The sequence below is a fragment of the Aulonocara stuartgranti genome (assembly GCF_965226115.1).
Source record: "Aulonocara stuartgranti genome assembly, chromosome: 7".
NCBI lineage: Eukaryota > Metazoa > Chordata > Actinopteri > Cichliformes > Cichlidae > Aulonocara > Aulonocara stuartgranti.
In genome coordinates, this window is record NC_138945.1 from 58,980,440 (window position 1) to 58,995,726 (window position 15,287).

Here is a 15,287-nt window from a genome sequence, read left to right on the forward strand (position 1 = left end):
TTCAGTCCTACTACGGATATGAAAACTGAAAACTTTATTATTAAAAGCTAAATGTAGACAAATGGCATCATACTTTTCAGGCTTTTTTCGAGCATAGCGATGTTGACTCTTTCACAGCTATGTTGTTAAATTAAATTAATAAAGTTATAAAAACATTAGGTAAAACAAAAATGTATACATCATCTATAAATGGTAGCTAATTCATTGCCCACTTAAAAATGGCCGTAAAACGTATATCTAAGCGTGATATACCCTGAAGCAGGACTGTTCAGACACAAGACTAATGTACAGCCTTCATGCCTCACAGATGCTAATGCATTCAATTGCAAAGCTGCTTGTTTCATATCGCGTTTAGAAGTGAGAGCGTGTAACCTATAATCTGTCTGTGAGCTATATATTGCTGGCGAGCACACAGCCTGCTCGTGCACCGTGTTCATTCATGTACAGTATATTTAATCCGTGAACGCGCTTTCCTTATTCCTGGAGAATTACGTCATCGCAATGCCCAGAGTCCTGCAGGAACTTGCATTCAAATGCCCACAGCAGGGTGCTGTTAAGTGTACTGTTCCCACTATTGTATATAGGAAAGGCACACATCGAGACTATACTGAAAAGCAAGTGCAGGCTGCAATCTGAATAAATCGAAAATCGTGTGGAGATGTCAACACTCCTACATCACCGGAAATCCCACAAAATCCCCGAAAATAACTAATAGAACCATATCCACTTGTTTTTGGTCAAATAATTAAATAAAGAAGAAATTGTAAACAAAAGTTTTCAGGAATAAAGACAGAAAGAAGAAGAGCCATAGGAGGCTGTGCAGCCGTGAGGGGGCGGACCACTACAGGCGCGCTCCGCACGACGCGCGTCAGCGCCGGCGCCTCGGCAAATAACCTCATTCTGCATACAGGCTGTTATATAGTGGCTCTTCTCCTCTTGAATTTGAGATAGCGGTACAAGTGTGAGTCACAGTTCAAGGACCACCATGGCTGCACTGTCGGGGGGTGAGACGTGCATCAAATACCTGATGTTTGCCTTTAACCTGGTGTTCTGGGTGAGTCCGAAGCAAGAAAATATTTTATTCTCGTGTGCATCCTGCCTGTTTTTCTACGTGTGTGTGTGCGTGTAGGTGTGCGAACGTGTGTGAGGTTTGCGTAGGAACATGCGCATTCGTGTGAGCGCAGGTTACTATAGTGAATAAAATTACACGGTATAGACGTCCCAGATGCAGAATAGTGCCGAGTGCTCACGGTGTGTGTCTGTTACTTATCCCCGGATTGTCTGAGCAGCCGCATGAATGAATTATGGCTCTGGCTGCCACTAAATACAAAGTGTCCCAATGTTTGTGGAGACCGTGCGGGCTGGAGAATAATCCCCAGTGGCCAAGTGACCCAGTTCCACCGCGCAGACTAGCCACTAGTGATGGGTCGTTCGCGAACGAAATGGCTCTTAGAGCCGACTCTTTGACGTGAACGACGCGAGCCGGCTCCTTATCGCGAGCCGTCACGTGGTTTTTTTTTTTTTTCTCTCAGCCTCTCTCTCGCACTTTTTTTCCGCTTCACTCTGCACGCGAGCCTTGTGCTTTACGCTGGGCAGAGGGGGGAGGGGCGGTAGTTACACTTAGTAGCACAGGAACAGAGCCAGAGAGAGAGAAAGAGAGGCAGGGACAACAACATTAGAAAGGTATAGTAATCATCCACAACTATTTTCGGTTGCAGATGATAAAGGATTGAGAAAGTTTATTCATGCAGGTCCATATGACAGAGAATATGCATGTTCTTTTAGTTTTCATATTATAATTTATATTTAATTGTGTTGTGGTTTGCAGTGTTTTGTGTTCTTTTCACTTTAAATTTGTGAAAGGAAAAAGCTGAAAATTTAAATAGTTAAAACTTGAAATGTGAATAGTTGATTTTTATATTATATGATTTATTTATTACATTTTATGTGGAGTGAATAAATAAAAGTATATTTACGGTGGCCCCTAGAGACAAAGCACATACAAACTTCAAATCACGTACGAACTCTGAAGCATGTACAAACTCCAAAACATGTAAAAACACGTACAAACTCCAAAACACGTAAAAACACGTACAAACTCCGAAGCACGTAAAAACTCAGAAGCATATAAAAACTCAGAAGCACATAAAAACTCAAAACACGTACAAAAGACAACAGAAGTGCTCCAGGATGCTGGGCGCAGTGTTGAGCCTTTGTTATCTTGTGGCTACACAAGCCAGCAAGTACCAACGACCGGATTTGGTGTGTCGTAGTAACAGGTAAATGAACTTTTTTTTAAATTATTTGAATATATATATGAGTGCCTGTGTATAAATACACAAACAATACACACATTTAAGTGATCTAGTAGCTCTGCTTTGGAAGTTCAGTTCATGCTAGAAATGTGTTTTGGAGTTTGTACGTGTTTTGTCTCTAGGGGCCACCGCATATATTTATATATAAACATATATAAATAAAACCACTTGTTTTTATGTTAGTAATTCCTTTTGTGCATAATTTTATATTATTGTTAATAATAAATTAATTAAAGCAACAAAACAACCTGAAGAGCCGGTTCGGAGCCGAAAGAGCCGGCTCTTTTTAGTGAGCCGAACCGAAAGAGCCGGTTCTCTAAAAAGAACCGGAAATCCCATCACTACTAGCCACACTCTGGAGTTTGCGCGCATGGCATTTTAATACTTGCAATGAGGGGGAGGGGGCTTATTGTGGCCGAGATATAGCCCCAAAATTAAGTAATTAACATTTCCGCCCCTAAAAGAGTTGTTAATGGAAGTCTGTCTACTTGGCGGTGTGCGCGCGCACATGCTTGTGCGTGAATGCTAGATATCCCATGTAGGTTATGTGTGTCCCGCTGTCCTGCGCACCCGCAGGGTGTGTCTTGCTGTGCGTGTTTGAGTGGGATGTGTGCGTGTGGTTTCAAATGGTTGTGTTGCCTTTTATGCACGTTTGTAATCTGCGACGCTATACATAGAGCTAAGTGTAGCATTAATTACAGGGCAGACAGATTTCCCACAGCATGTGAACGCTACGTGTGAGAGAAAAAAATAAGTTTTGAGTGTTAATAAGATTGATGAAAATAGGTCATTAGAATCACTTTTTAAAAGTCACAAATGTTTCGAAATGGAGAAGCTTTAGGAATACAATACATTATAAATTACAGTATAACTCTTAATCAGCAGAATTTGTCAACACACAGGGACGCTTCCTTATAACTAGCATCCTCATTTAAACAAAGACACTTCCCTTCTGAGATAGAAACTAACCAGGGTCAAAGCTCAGTGCAGCTTTTGTGTCAGTGCACACAGAGCAGAGTTCGCAAATTTTGCTTGGACTGGATCAAAACCCACTTCTGGGTGCAGCAGAAGCTGTAGGTGTAATGGGAAGCAAAAGTCGACCCATTCACTGTAGGTACGAGTTCAGATACCAGAGGATTAAATGTGTCGTCAAGCAGGTATTTTAGGAAACGTTTACATGCCTGGACACAACCCCTCTATCTACCAGATCATAACACCCTCTAACTATACATGGAACAACAGGTTGAAAGAGAAGAGTTACTTTGGCCACTCCCTACCTCCATAATCAGGTGACTCTGAAAGGCACGGTATTGAGAATACTCTCTCTTACCACTACCTTTGCGTTGGCTTCTTCCTGGAAAAAAAGGCACTACTTTGTCACAGTGGTGAACTGTTTAATGTGACTCAACATGGCTCTCGGTGGGGGAATCAAATGTGTGAAATATCTCATGTTCATCTTCAACCTTTTCTTCTGGGTAGGTGTATTTTGCTTTTTAATTAATTAATTATTATTTAAAAAAATTTTTTTGATCTGGTGGTTTGTGTGATAAAGAAAAGGGGAAATGTTTGAACTTGTGTTACAGTTCTGTAACAAATTTCTACTAGCTAACATATTTTAAAGGATACAGGAAAACTGCAGCAATATGGCATAAAGTATTCAAAACAAGAAGCATTTGTCAAAACGTGAGAAGAAAAGGCAAAGTGACACTCCCACGCTTTCAAAAAAAAACTGCGTGCCACCTTTCTTCTCAAAGTTAAACATTTACCAACCTATCTTTGCCGAGGCTTGTAAGTGGCCTTGTACACACGTCCTAAACTCTGAGTTTTAGAATACTTTCTCCGCATATTTCAAATAACTTGCTACTATGTGTTCATGTTAAGTGAAAATGTTAAAAGGAATGTGTGCAAGCTGTGGCCATGCAGGCTCCCTTCTCTGTTATCTGTCTCAGAGCTTAAGAATCAAAAGTGTAATGTTCAGTTTCAGTTTACTTTGGGCTATTTGTTTTATTTTGTTTTTTAGAAACATGAAGCTGTGTAGGTATTGAATTGTAATATTTGTAGGTGTTTTTTTGATTGATTTGTAGACAAATAGAAGTAATTACTGTGAAAGGAGAGTTTCCACAACGAGGCACTGTTTATTAAATTATATTTGAAGATTTCTGTTTGAGTACTGCGAAACTGTAAGGATGAAACCAGGAGAAACAGCTGGTCAGTGCAGTGTTTAAAACTCAGAGGCATAATTGTTAACCGATGCTTGCTGATTAGGTTGGCAAGCGGGGGATGGTGCATGCATGGACATGAAGAGAACTGAGTATGAAGAGTTTTCTTCTTGACTCAACTTTTAATGAGCAAACAGTATGCAAATTGCATGGTCCAAATTGCAATATATCTTGTATGTGACAACATATATTTTTGTGTGTTGCAGCTCGCCGGCACTGCTGTATTAGCTATAGGACTGTGGCTAAGATTAGACCAGAAGACCAAAAGCTTATTTGAAGAACCAGATTCTTCATATGTGTTTTACACAGGTAAGATGCAGGGATGTTTATTATATCATAGCTATTTATATAAAAGCTATTTATTCTTCTCTGTATATCACATGTGTTGTGTGTGTGTAGGTGTATATATTCTGATAGCAGCTGGAGCACTGATCATGGTGGTGGGCTTTCTGGGATGTTGTGGTGCCATCCGGGAGTCCCCCTGTATGCTGGGAACGGTTTGTACCACTTAATAATCTTCATAACTATCATATTCTATTAACTAATTTTGATCTAACTAACATAAAAATTTTAACTGTCTTAGTGATTTCACTTAGCTGCACTTGGACTTTTTATCTCACTGTCACAAGTGTGCTTTACGGACGAACCTTGGGCTCACTCAAAAGATATGAGATGTCTGCCTTCATCTTTGTTTACTGAACTGTGTGAAAGCCACGGAAGAGTCTCTTAGATTTCTCTGCACTAGCTTCCACCATCCTGCTCCGTCTGGCCATAATCTTCTCTTCTCGTATTAAACCTCTCAAGAGGAGGAGTAAATGAAAACTGGGTTTGGCTACCCTCAACTGACCTTATGTGTTCATACATGGGCACAGAAGACATGCGCGCAAGCATGCCTGGAAGCAAACAGTCAGCTGAGTTTAATTTAGTCTTTTTCTTTCTGCAGTTCTTCTTCTTCCTGTTAATCATATTTGCCATTGAGGTAGCTGCTGGAATCTGGGGATTTTCTAACCAAAGCCAGGTAACATTTTAACAAATTATAATGCTAACTATCAGGTTGAAAACACTTTACACAGACCTAGTACACTACAGGAATCCATGTGAGAAAACACTGCCAGATCAGAAAAGACAAACCAAATCCAAAAAAGCGAGTCGAGTGAAGGGGTTTGGAGATTTATGTGTCTCTGTGACATATATTATATCATCGTTTCTCCGTTTACTGCTGTTTTGCAGGTGGTGAATGATATCACAGGATTTTACACACAGACGTACAACAACTACAAGTCAAATGGAGACGAGCACCTCAAAGAGACACTGCGGGTGATTCAAGCTGAGGTGAGTCTCTTTCTAATTCAGGCCGACTCTGATCTTATCCAAAAGAAATTTGTCACCTACGGTAGAGTCAGATAAATGTTGTTTATTATTTCTAGGTGAAACTGGTTTTCTAGGACAGATTTTTTTTGTATTACCGTTCTTCATGAGAATTACTAAGATCAAAACCACAGCTGCTATGTGTGAAGCTAAAACTGTGAGATGATTACACACAACAAACTATACAGGTAGTACAAGGAAAACGTGTATCTAGTGATAACAACACATCTACCACCTTTTCTAAGTCTCACATCTTAACATGCTGTATCTCAGGCTTAATGTCTGCATTAACATGTGTCGCAAACGCTATTAAGAGAGGTGCAGGCTTTATTTGGATGATCTGTATAAAAAGGATGGACATGGTCTCCAAAATGAAGCCTTAAACCTCCATTCTATCTAATGACCAACGATGAGTGATTCCTCAGATAGTCCATAAGTGTATATGAGAAGGGTTAATTGTCAATGTTAATTAACAATTTAAATATATATGTATATAAATATATATATATATATGTGTGTGTATATATATATATGTTATTGTATGTTATTGTAAAAGGTTTTATACATATATATATATATATATATATATATATATATATATATATATATATATATCTATATATAACCTTTTACAGTAACATAAATGACAGCCCAGGGTGTACTTCAGTGTGTGAGTCTACAAACCATTAGGTGATGCCACGGTGACTATGTTTAACTTCCTAGGACCACATTTTGGGTTGTGTAGACCACAATACTAAATTTTGCTCTACATAGGGCCTGATATCCACTTACAATGACATTATACTGCCACTGTTCTATCAAAATTTAAAATGAATATCCTCTTATGTGGACCTCATTTTTCTCAGAAACAAAAATCAGGTGAAAAAAACGGTGATTCTTTGTTTTTACATTCATCAGGTCCCAATCAGCCCAAATAGCAAAGTTAAATTAAAAATGCCAAAGGAGCTTGCAAAGAAAGCTGTCTGGAGACGCCTTTCTTTGCAAGCTCCTTTGACTACGATGACCTGGATGACTGAGAACCTTCACAGACTTAAATGAAAAATGCATGCCATGGAAAAGCACATTTGGGGTGGGGTGAGGGTGTGGGATGGGGGGTCTCTGTTTTCATCTGCATTCATGGTCATCATGTTCATTTACAACATATATTCATATATGTTTACAGCTGAACTGTTGTGGTCCAAATGGGAGGTTAGAGGAAACAAACACAGAAACGTGTCCAAAGGGGGAGCTGCTGGAGGAGCTCATTACTAAGGTATGACTATCCTGTGTGTGTGTGTGTGTGTGTGTGTGTATGTGTGTGTGTGTGTGTGTGTGTGTGTGTGTGTGTGTGTGGGGATAGAGATGGAGAGTGGAGAAATCAAGAGGCATGCTGGCATGCTTCATCTCTCTGAGATCTGTGGCAATTACTGTAAATCAAATGCATAATCATGGTCCAATGTGTGTCATAAGTCTGTCAATCTTCCCTTTGCAGAGCAATCCCCTAGTCTCTTTGCAGTGTTACCATAGCAACGGTGGTTTACAGGAGCCCACATGCCCTCAGGCTGTCTTTTATGTGTACCATCCCACAAGTCATGTTCAGAAAGCTCAAAGAAATTATTACTATCTTTTGCAGAGCTGCCCTGATGCCATTGAAGAGGTGTTTAACTCCAAATTGCACATCATAGGAGGAGTAGGCATTGCCATCGGGGTCATTATGGTGAGCGCATGATTGGTTTAACTCTTACTGCTATTGTGCTGAATGAGGACAGTCCAGAAATGAGCTCAAAACTTGTAACACTCTTTCTTACAGGTGTTTGGGATGATCTTTAGCATGCTCCTGTGCTGCGCCATCAGGAGGTCCAGGGAGGTGGTGTGACACCCTCTCGAAGTCCTCATTAATGTTGCATGATGTCATTCCTAGAGTCCCACGACTCTCCACTGCCAGTAGAAACACTGCTCGTTAAAGGGGGGGATAAACTAAGCTTAGGCTGGGTGCACATATTTCTGATTGCATTATACGTCAGCCTTATCTGTGCTGCTGATGCTTAGGCCCACTTTCTTGGACTAGATAGCTGTTATGTGGTTATAAGGCCCAATTTTAAAATGGGTGTCATCTGTTATTCAGTGGCAGTGTAGTAAAAAGAAATGTGTACTTTTGTGGTGATTTGACTGAAATTAGTGTGTGAACAGCTAATTATCTAAACAAAACATGATACTATTGTATACTGATAACATTTCTATTGCTGTCACTTGGGGTCATCTACTAGCAAGAACATGGTCCAGATATAAAAAAACAAACACAAAAAAGCAAACACTTCTGCACAACACAGCCGCAGCAGTTTTACAGTTCCTTTTTTCATGCAACTTCTTAAGTAAAATTAAGGTGACGAGTAGCCAGCTGAATACCGAGCTGTTAACTTTAAGCTAGAGTAGCATCTTGATTCCTTTATTTTCATGACATTTGATTTGTTCCTGGTCCTTATCCTGATTTGTGTTTGTAAATGTTTTCCTTTTTGTATTTGTAAGATTTCTAATGTTAGCTGTTTATATTTTTACGTGCAGTTTGACGATGCATTTTGCAGTGTTCTCTTCAATTTAGAGATTGATTTATATCATATGCACTGTTTCACAGAGACAAAATTTAACAATAAGCGCCAAATAAACTAAAATGTACTGAGTCGACTATGAGTTTACTGTAACAATCATAAAGTTTATTTATAGAGAAAATATAAACAATTCAGTATAGGAAAATAAAACGTGCCAGCAAGGGAGCATTTAAGCATTTAAATAGAGAAATAAAAGTGGACCATAAAATAATATGACCTGCAATTATTCCCAAACGCTGTAATAGTAAACAAGTTGGAGAACATTTAACTGCACCTGTTCTTAGGTCACTTGGTAACATTCATAACTACAATGAAAATATAAGAGTTACACTGATTCACTGTTAGACTGAGCTTTATTTACATTTTAGATTTAGCTGCTCACGATACAGCATGCTGCAAGAGTTAGACGTGCGTAGGTGTCTCCATAGGACTGACAACAATGACAGCTACACTCAAGCTTGTTTCCTTTTTCGCAGTAGGAAAAAGAAAAAAAAAACATTGGGAAAACTCCCTCAGCTTCCCCTTCTTTGATATTGGCAGCTATCAGCTGACTGACTCCCTTAGAACACAAACAAAGACAAGAAGTGTCTTTGTTTCTTAATTGTGCTGTTACAAATATTTTATGGAAAATTTTTGTCTTCAAAACTAATGACACGGTAGTTACGGTAAACAGTATGACTAGTTAATGTCTTTATGACTCACAGTTTCCATCTAAAAAGCGGCGAGTATAGAAGTAAATAGAGTTTGTGTTCCTCTGATTACAGCACAAGGAAGCATGCTATGATTTGGTTGTTGACAGCCGGGTGTTGCCCTTCTAAATGCCTCAATCGTTTTTTGGAGATAACACTGATTATAAAAAAGGACTGTTTTGTGAGATGATCTGTATTTAAACCGTTTGTGTAAGGGACAAACTAGCAAGGGAATAGGCCAGGAAAATAGAAAAGGAGAAGAAATTTTAGAGAAAATCTATGAATATGAATAATACTGAGAAAAAAGGCATTAACACATTCTCGCTTGGAAGGTTTGCAACACATAAAAATATTTCGCAACTGCACATTCCGTATTACAACAGTGTTTAATGCCTTCTTTTTTACTGCCAGACCTTGCCTTGATTCAGGACAGGATGCTATAGACCACTTTAACATTTTACTGCCACAGAAACTGCAACCAACCACAACATGGTCATAAAACTGAAAATACCATCTGTGTCTTGCAATAAAAATATATTTTGTTGGAACAAAATATACACAGTGGCAAGGTGAATAGCACTGGTTGCCTCACAAAAAGATGTTCCTGAGTTTCCACCACCATGTCGGGGCCTTTCTGTGTGGATTTTGCATGTTCTCCTTGTGTTTGCAGGGGTTCTCTCCAGGTTCTCCGGCTTCCTCCCACAGTCATGCAGTCAAGACATGCAGTTAGTGGGGTTAGGTTAATTGATCATTCTAAACTGTCCATAGGTTTGAATGTAAGTGTGAATGGTTGTCTGTCTCTATGTGTTAGCCCTGCAACAGACTGGCGACCTGTTCAGGGTGTACCCTGCCTCTTGGTCTATGGTAGCTGGGAAAGGCTCCAGTTCCCCCGTGACCCTGACAAGGATAAGTGGAAGAGAATGGACAGATAGTTGGATATATCTTGTGGGTATAGAAAAATCACTGTGCCAAAAATGTATTAAAGTGCTAAGTATTTACTCCATCTTTGACATGAGGGAGCACTGAGAGAAAATATGTTTATGGCTTTTATCTTAACTAAGACACAATCTCAGTCCTCGCCTTCGTCCTCTGTACCCTCCCAGGAAGTCCTGGTGAGTCTACGCGACTGGGTGTGTAAAGCAGTGTGTGTAGGCAGGACAGCGTCCACCTTAAGGAGACTTGCGACACACTGCAATACAGCAAGAAGTAGCTGGTATTTACAGGAGACAGATTCAAGGCCCAGATCCAACTCTGAAACTTTTGACAATTTGTCACCCTCTCTACAACAATGCAAGCTTAGTTTACCATCCCCCAGAGGCCCTTCGACCTGTATAGGGCTTATAGTATTTTCTCGTTTATATACAAGGCTAAAAGGGTGGGAATCATTTGGAAACTTACTAACAAAACTTATGACCCTTCTTTGAGACTCCAGGAAATGGTGCGGACTGTGAGAGTAAATCTTTTGAGGCACGCTCAGTAGGGCATTTGCCAAGAGCTGGGAAACAGAAGCATCTATATTTAGGTCAGGGGAAACTGAGCAACTATGTCCATGTTGTAGGAGGGCATAGTGTAAGAGAAGCTCAAATAACCCACCAGCAGATAAAACACAGCCTGGCTTTAACACACACTTTTGAATGGGCTGTATAGCGATGGATCTGTATGCGGTTTCCTCGGTCAGACTGTCTGTATGTAAAGATGCGCCTTTATGCGACTGCAGGGTGCTCTTTGATGTTGTGGTTGCAGCTGCATGCATGGGCTCCCAAGTTCTAAGTAGCATGCGAATGGCATCTTGTAAAGCACATGCATACTGCTCAATCTGTCCTTCCCCTGGGGCACAGATGATCAGACTGCAGGGTTTGATGGTGATTCTTTCTTCCGAGTCCTGGAAAGCCACATGGACATACCTGTGGAAGAGACAAAACCCATACATTAAACTAAACAAAACAGCATTAATTCCTGTTTTGGAGATTACAGATAATGCTAAACTTCCTGTTGCTATCTATAATATTATACGAGCACACTACATTACTCAAGACGAAGTGTGTTTTTTATACCTGTGGGCTCCGAGCTGTATCGGCCGGCAAAAAGCCAGTGTGGCTACGTGCTCTGATTCAATCATTGAACAGTCCCAGATTGGAGTAGTTCCACTTAGCTGGGAAAACAGAGAAAGTTCATCTTCACTGACACATTCTACAAGGCACATCTCTGCCTGTGTGGCTAAAGCCAGGACAGCAGCAGACTGTTTTACTGCAGACAGAAGCACACAAACACCCAAAGTCTGCAGCTTTGCAATAATACCCTGCAGTGAGCTTTCCATCCAGGAGCTAAAGTGTAAAATACTTCTCTCCTCCTTCATTCTGCCTCTACATCCCAACTCAAGCACGTCTCCTGTGCTGAGCAATGTTGGTTGCAGCGACCCGGTGAGAACTACAGCTTTAACTGGCTGGTGGTCAGTCTTAAGCGGTGGCGTGGCAAAGTCCCTGTGGATTACCTGCCCCTCGATTAAACGTGAAGAGCGGACAGGAAAGCCCGACACAGGTGTATGGAGGGCAGGGAAGTAGTCGCTTACAAGCTGCAGAGAGAATGAAGGTAGTTGATTTTTAAACTTCCAGTGACTGAGCAGCTCACATGTGAGGTGACTACTGAAGTCACAGTGCGTGTAACCACAGCGTGTGTGAAAAAATGATCTTAGCAGCTTTTGAACACAGAGATTGTTTGTGAGAGATGGCGTTTGTGCTTCCACAGTGAAATCTTCCCACGAAATGCAGCCTCCATAAGGGACCACTCCCGTAGCAATGAGCTCATCCAACTCCTTCAACCCAAATGCTAGCAGTTTGTCAGCCAAGTGTCTGGCAGTGGAAGCCTCTGCTGCTTTTGTTGAGCTATAAGAGTGTGACACATTAGACTCCTTGCTGGCTGCTGCATGAATCAACCGTAGCAATGATGCCAGCAGCAGGATAAAGGTTTTGGATCCATCGCCTGTTGCAGAGCTATGCTTCCAGACACACTCCACCACCATCCTAAAATGAGGAACACACAAACACGTCACCAAGGAGTTAAACCTAGAAAAATATGTATAATCATTCAAGTAAATGTTTGACTGTTAACCTGGCCAACGGATGCTCCAGATGTAGTGCCGTGAGAATGCGTGTCCCACTGCGGCTCAACATCGCCTGTCCCGTGTCTCGTGTGAACAGCACCTGTCCTCCTTCAGGGCCAAAACTGCGAAGGATGACCGCCTCCAAGACACCGACTGCCTGCAGGACATGTTCCATGTGTAAGTGCCCCAATGGCGGCATCCTTTCTCCCAGGAATGAGCACAGACTGAAATTTTAAAAAGTCAGAATTTAAACTGCGACCTGCAATAAATAAATAAATACATAATATATACAAACCCAGTATTTTTATTCTTTAAAACATGAACCCTCCTAATTAAAACACTATTTGGATTTACACACAACATACTGGCTCGCTGTAAAGCGGTATTTAAACATTAGTGTTGCATGCAGTGTAGGAAAGGTGTCAGGATAAATCTACCATGGCTGCCTGTGCTTGGCAGACACTTAAAAGCCTTTCAGAGGATATAGAGACAATTAAGTAGACAGGTCTCGACTGCCAAATCAGATATATGGTTGGTAGACTTGGGATGGCTGGCGGGCCATGATTTAATTAAGGGATCTAGGACTTCATGTGTTGGAAGTTGACCTGACTGCTTAGAGAAGCAATGAGAGGGCGTAACTGTAGACACTATTAGATCCTACCTAAGTGAGAAAGCAGTAATGATGATGAAGAATGTTAACAATATCTGACTCAGAGGCGTGGCTGCTTGTCTTTTTTATATATGTGGAAACAGGAGCCACACTGGGATAGAGTGGGTTCAAAGGAAATCGAGGTTTGACTTTGACTGATCGTATAATGACAAAAACCAAAATTAGTGCAGTTGAGGGTTTGGAGATGTAATTGCAAAGGAAATCCAAATCCAGCTTTTCTGAGAAACACAGAAATCTTGGCAATGTGATAGATCCTTAAAAGCAAAGTAAGAAAATCAAATCTATGACAAATTATGTAGGTAGGTTAGAGAGTGGAGAAATTTTATTTTGGTTTACAGATCTATTGGTTTCCACACTAGAAAACTGTTTACCCAAAAGCTATTGAACCATACTGTATTGAACAATATCTATAACAACAATGCTTAGTGAATATTTTTCCGTTAAACAACATTAATTATTAAAGCATGGCAATAAATATATAGTATGCAAACCATGTTTGTTTGGTTTTTTCTCGGAGAGAAACCGTTTACTTAATGAAACAGAAATTATAGTTTAACAAATGGGCAGAAATAACAGGAAAATGCTCAGATCTTTGTCAAATAAGTAAAACAGACCCACTGCCTGCAGTGTACAGCAGGGGACTCATTTATATGTGTCACACACGTCATTTGAACGGTACGTAACACTGAACCAGGAAAAGCTGTGCAGTAGAAAAATAAAAATTAGGTTCAAGAGGAATTTACCTAATAAATCAAATCTGACGCACACAAATCTCTATCTTGTTAGAAATGTCGATATATGACTTGTATTATTATGTATTTTCAGTGGCTTTTATGTATTTTATGCATTGTAATCTAAATGTTGACACTGTGGGCCATCAATATCGTGAAAATAAGCAGAAGAGTTCTTCTCCCTGATTAATCATAAACGTCTCGGCTCTTACACCCGACCTCCACTGCAGCGCACTTCCAGAGTCTCGAGACAAGGCAGGCGTACTTGCTTCTAGACACGACTTATGATGGATATCGGATTTAGGGATATTATAGGGAAATTGTTAATTTCTGGAGGACGAAAACGTCCACGAGGTGCACTTGCTCAAAAGCCTAGCACAGTTAGCTTTACCGATTGGGGCGGACTATATTCAGTTCTGCTCTATGAAATGTAATCGTCGGAGATTCTTTTTTTTAACTACTGTTCTTTATCTGCCAAGACCATAAAAACCACAAATAAGAGTTTCTTAGCACGAATCGTCAACCTTACTGTAGCTTTAACTACAATATACGGCAACCGGTATCATAGTTACTATGGTTACTATGCTAGCTACGTTAGCCAAATAGCTAGACTTAGAAAACAATTGAAACCACCGACGGTTTCCGCCAGCCTATTTCATTTAAAAAATCCGGGTGTGTTTTAGAATATCTTGAAATATACCTTCTCTGATTTCTAAAAAAAATAAAACGTGGCTTGATTTTTCAGGACTTTGCTCACCGTTAGTTAGAAAGGATCGCTCGCCTCTGTGCTTCTTCTTTGGTTGAGGTACCTTGGATTAGAAATCGCTGCTTCCACCTAGTGTATCCAGCCAAAAATGATCACAGCTACACGACATTTGTTGATCTCTTTCCAATGGTTTGCAATTTAATATACATTTAGGAAATACTGCCGGATAAGTATACCAGATATACTTAGTTGAGTTCTTTCCCCGCCACCACGCCACAAAATACAATAACGAAATAACAACAAAAAGACTTTAGTTCATATCAAAGTTATATTTATTTTATCTATCTTAAGGCTTTCCAGGCTGTTCTCGCTCCTGTCGTTAGCTGATGTTTGTACGAGACTTTATTAGCGACAATGAAAACAAGGCAGCATTCAAAGCCTGTCTGTATTTCTTCACCTTGGGGTGCTTATGGATATATTATCGCTATTAACCTAAAAAAAAATACGTTTAAGGTTCTTTGTTATTGATAAATGAGCCACATGAGAGCTGTTACTTACTTTAAACAGAATTTATTATTATTATTATTATTATTATTATTTAACTTTAAACAGTTTTCTTCGGGCCAAGAACTGCGTGTGACGTCACACTGGCTACCTGCTGTGACCTATCAATGCGTTCTTCGGGGTGGGCGTGGCTTCTGACATGCGAGGCTATAAATAGCCAAGAGCAACGCCAGTAAAGCTCAGTTCACAAAGCATTTATGCATCAGAGCAGCGAGTGTAATTTAAGCGCATTTAGTTTACAAACAGCACACATGTCTAGCACAACTCCAACTACACATCAAATGAATCCCACTTCTCCAATTCAGAGTTTAAATAGTAC

The 15,287-nt window shown here is 40.2% G+C and overlaps 2 protein-coding genes across 4 annotated transcripts; one reads left to right on the forward strand and one right to left on the reverse strand.

The window, feature by feature from the left end:
- The first annotated feature begins 845 nt into the window (after nucleotides 1-845).
- cd9a (CD9 molecule a) lies at nucleotides 846-8,579 on the forward strand. 2 transcript variants are annotated; one of them, XM_082538462.1, is made up of 8 exons: nucleotides 846-1,054; nucleotides 4,741-4,843; nucleotides 4,934-5,031; nucleotides 5,478-5,552; nucleotides 5,765-5,866; nucleotides 7,086-7,175; nucleotides 7,536-7,619; nucleotides 7,713-8,579. In XM_082538462.1, the coding sequence occupies exons 1-8, from the start codon at nucleotides 986-988 to the stop codon at nucleotides 7,776-7,778; spliced, it is 687 nt and encodes a 228-aa protein (XP_082394588.1). In that variant the 5' UTR covers nucleotides 846-985; the 3' UTR covers nucleotides 7,779-8,579. The 2 variants fall into 2 exon arrangements, with proteins under 2 accessions (XP_082394588.1, XP_082394589.1); XM_082538463.1 differs by lacking the exon at nucleotides 846-1,054 and adding an exon at nucleotides 3,592-3,790.
- A 118-nt stretch (nucleotides 8,580-8,697) lies between these two features.
- bbs10 (Bardet-Biedl syndrome 10) lies at nucleotides 8,698-14,899 on the reverse strand. 2 transcript variants are annotated; one of them, XR_014277571.1, is made up of 5 exons: nucleotides 14,456-14,899; nucleotides 12,306-12,521; nucleotides 11,496-12,217; nucleotides 11,252-11,349; nucleotides 10,994-11,101 (listed from the first exon to the last, which is right to left on the reverse strand). XR_014277571.1 is itself a non-coding variant. In XM_082538438.1 (4 exons), the coding sequence occupies exons 2-4, from the start codon at nucleotides 12,494-12,496 to the stop codon at nucleotides 10,267-10,269; spliced, it is 1,992 nt and encodes a 663-aa protein (XP_082394564.1). In that variant the 5' UTR covers nucleotides 12,497-12,521; nucleotides 14,456-14,899; the 3' UTR covers nucleotides 8,698-10,266. The 2 variants fall into 2 exon arrangements, 1 of the variants encoding a protein (XP_082394564.1); XM_082538438.1 differs by having other exon boundaries at nucleotides 8,698-11,101; nucleotides 11,252-12,217.
- Nucleotides 14,900-15,287: the final 388 nt, after the last annotated feature.

What these genes read in the sequence shown, in the direction of transcription:
- bbs10 (XM_082538438.1), bottom strand. Translation starts at nt 12,496, where the DNA reads ATGCCGCCATTGGGGCACTTACACATGGAACATGTCCTGCAGGCAGTC. An exon ending in CTGGAGCATCCGTTGGCCAG is followed by an intron (nt 12,218 to 12,305) that starts GTTAACAGTCAA and finishes TCCTCATTTTAG; the next exon opens with GATGGTGGTGGAGTGTGTCT. An exon ending in ATACAGCTCGGAGCCCACAG is followed by an intron (nt 11,102 to 11,251) that starts GTATAAAAAACA and finishes TCTCTTCCACAG; the next exon opens with GTATGTCCATGTGGCTTTCC.
- cd9a (XM_082538462.1), top strand. Translation starts at nt 986, where the DNA reads ATGGCTGCACTGTCGGGGGGTGAGACGTGCATCAAATACCTGATGTTT. An exon ending in CCTTTAACCTGGTGTTCTGG is followed by an intron (nt 1,055 to 4,740) that starts GTGAGTCCGAAG and finishes TGTGTGTTGCAG; the next exon opens with CTCGCCGGCACTGCTGTATT. An exon ending in TTCATATGTGTTTTACACAG is followed by an intron (nt 4,844 to 4,933) that starts GTAAGATGCAGG and finishes GTGTGTGTGTAG; the next exon opens with GTGTATATATTCTGATAGCA.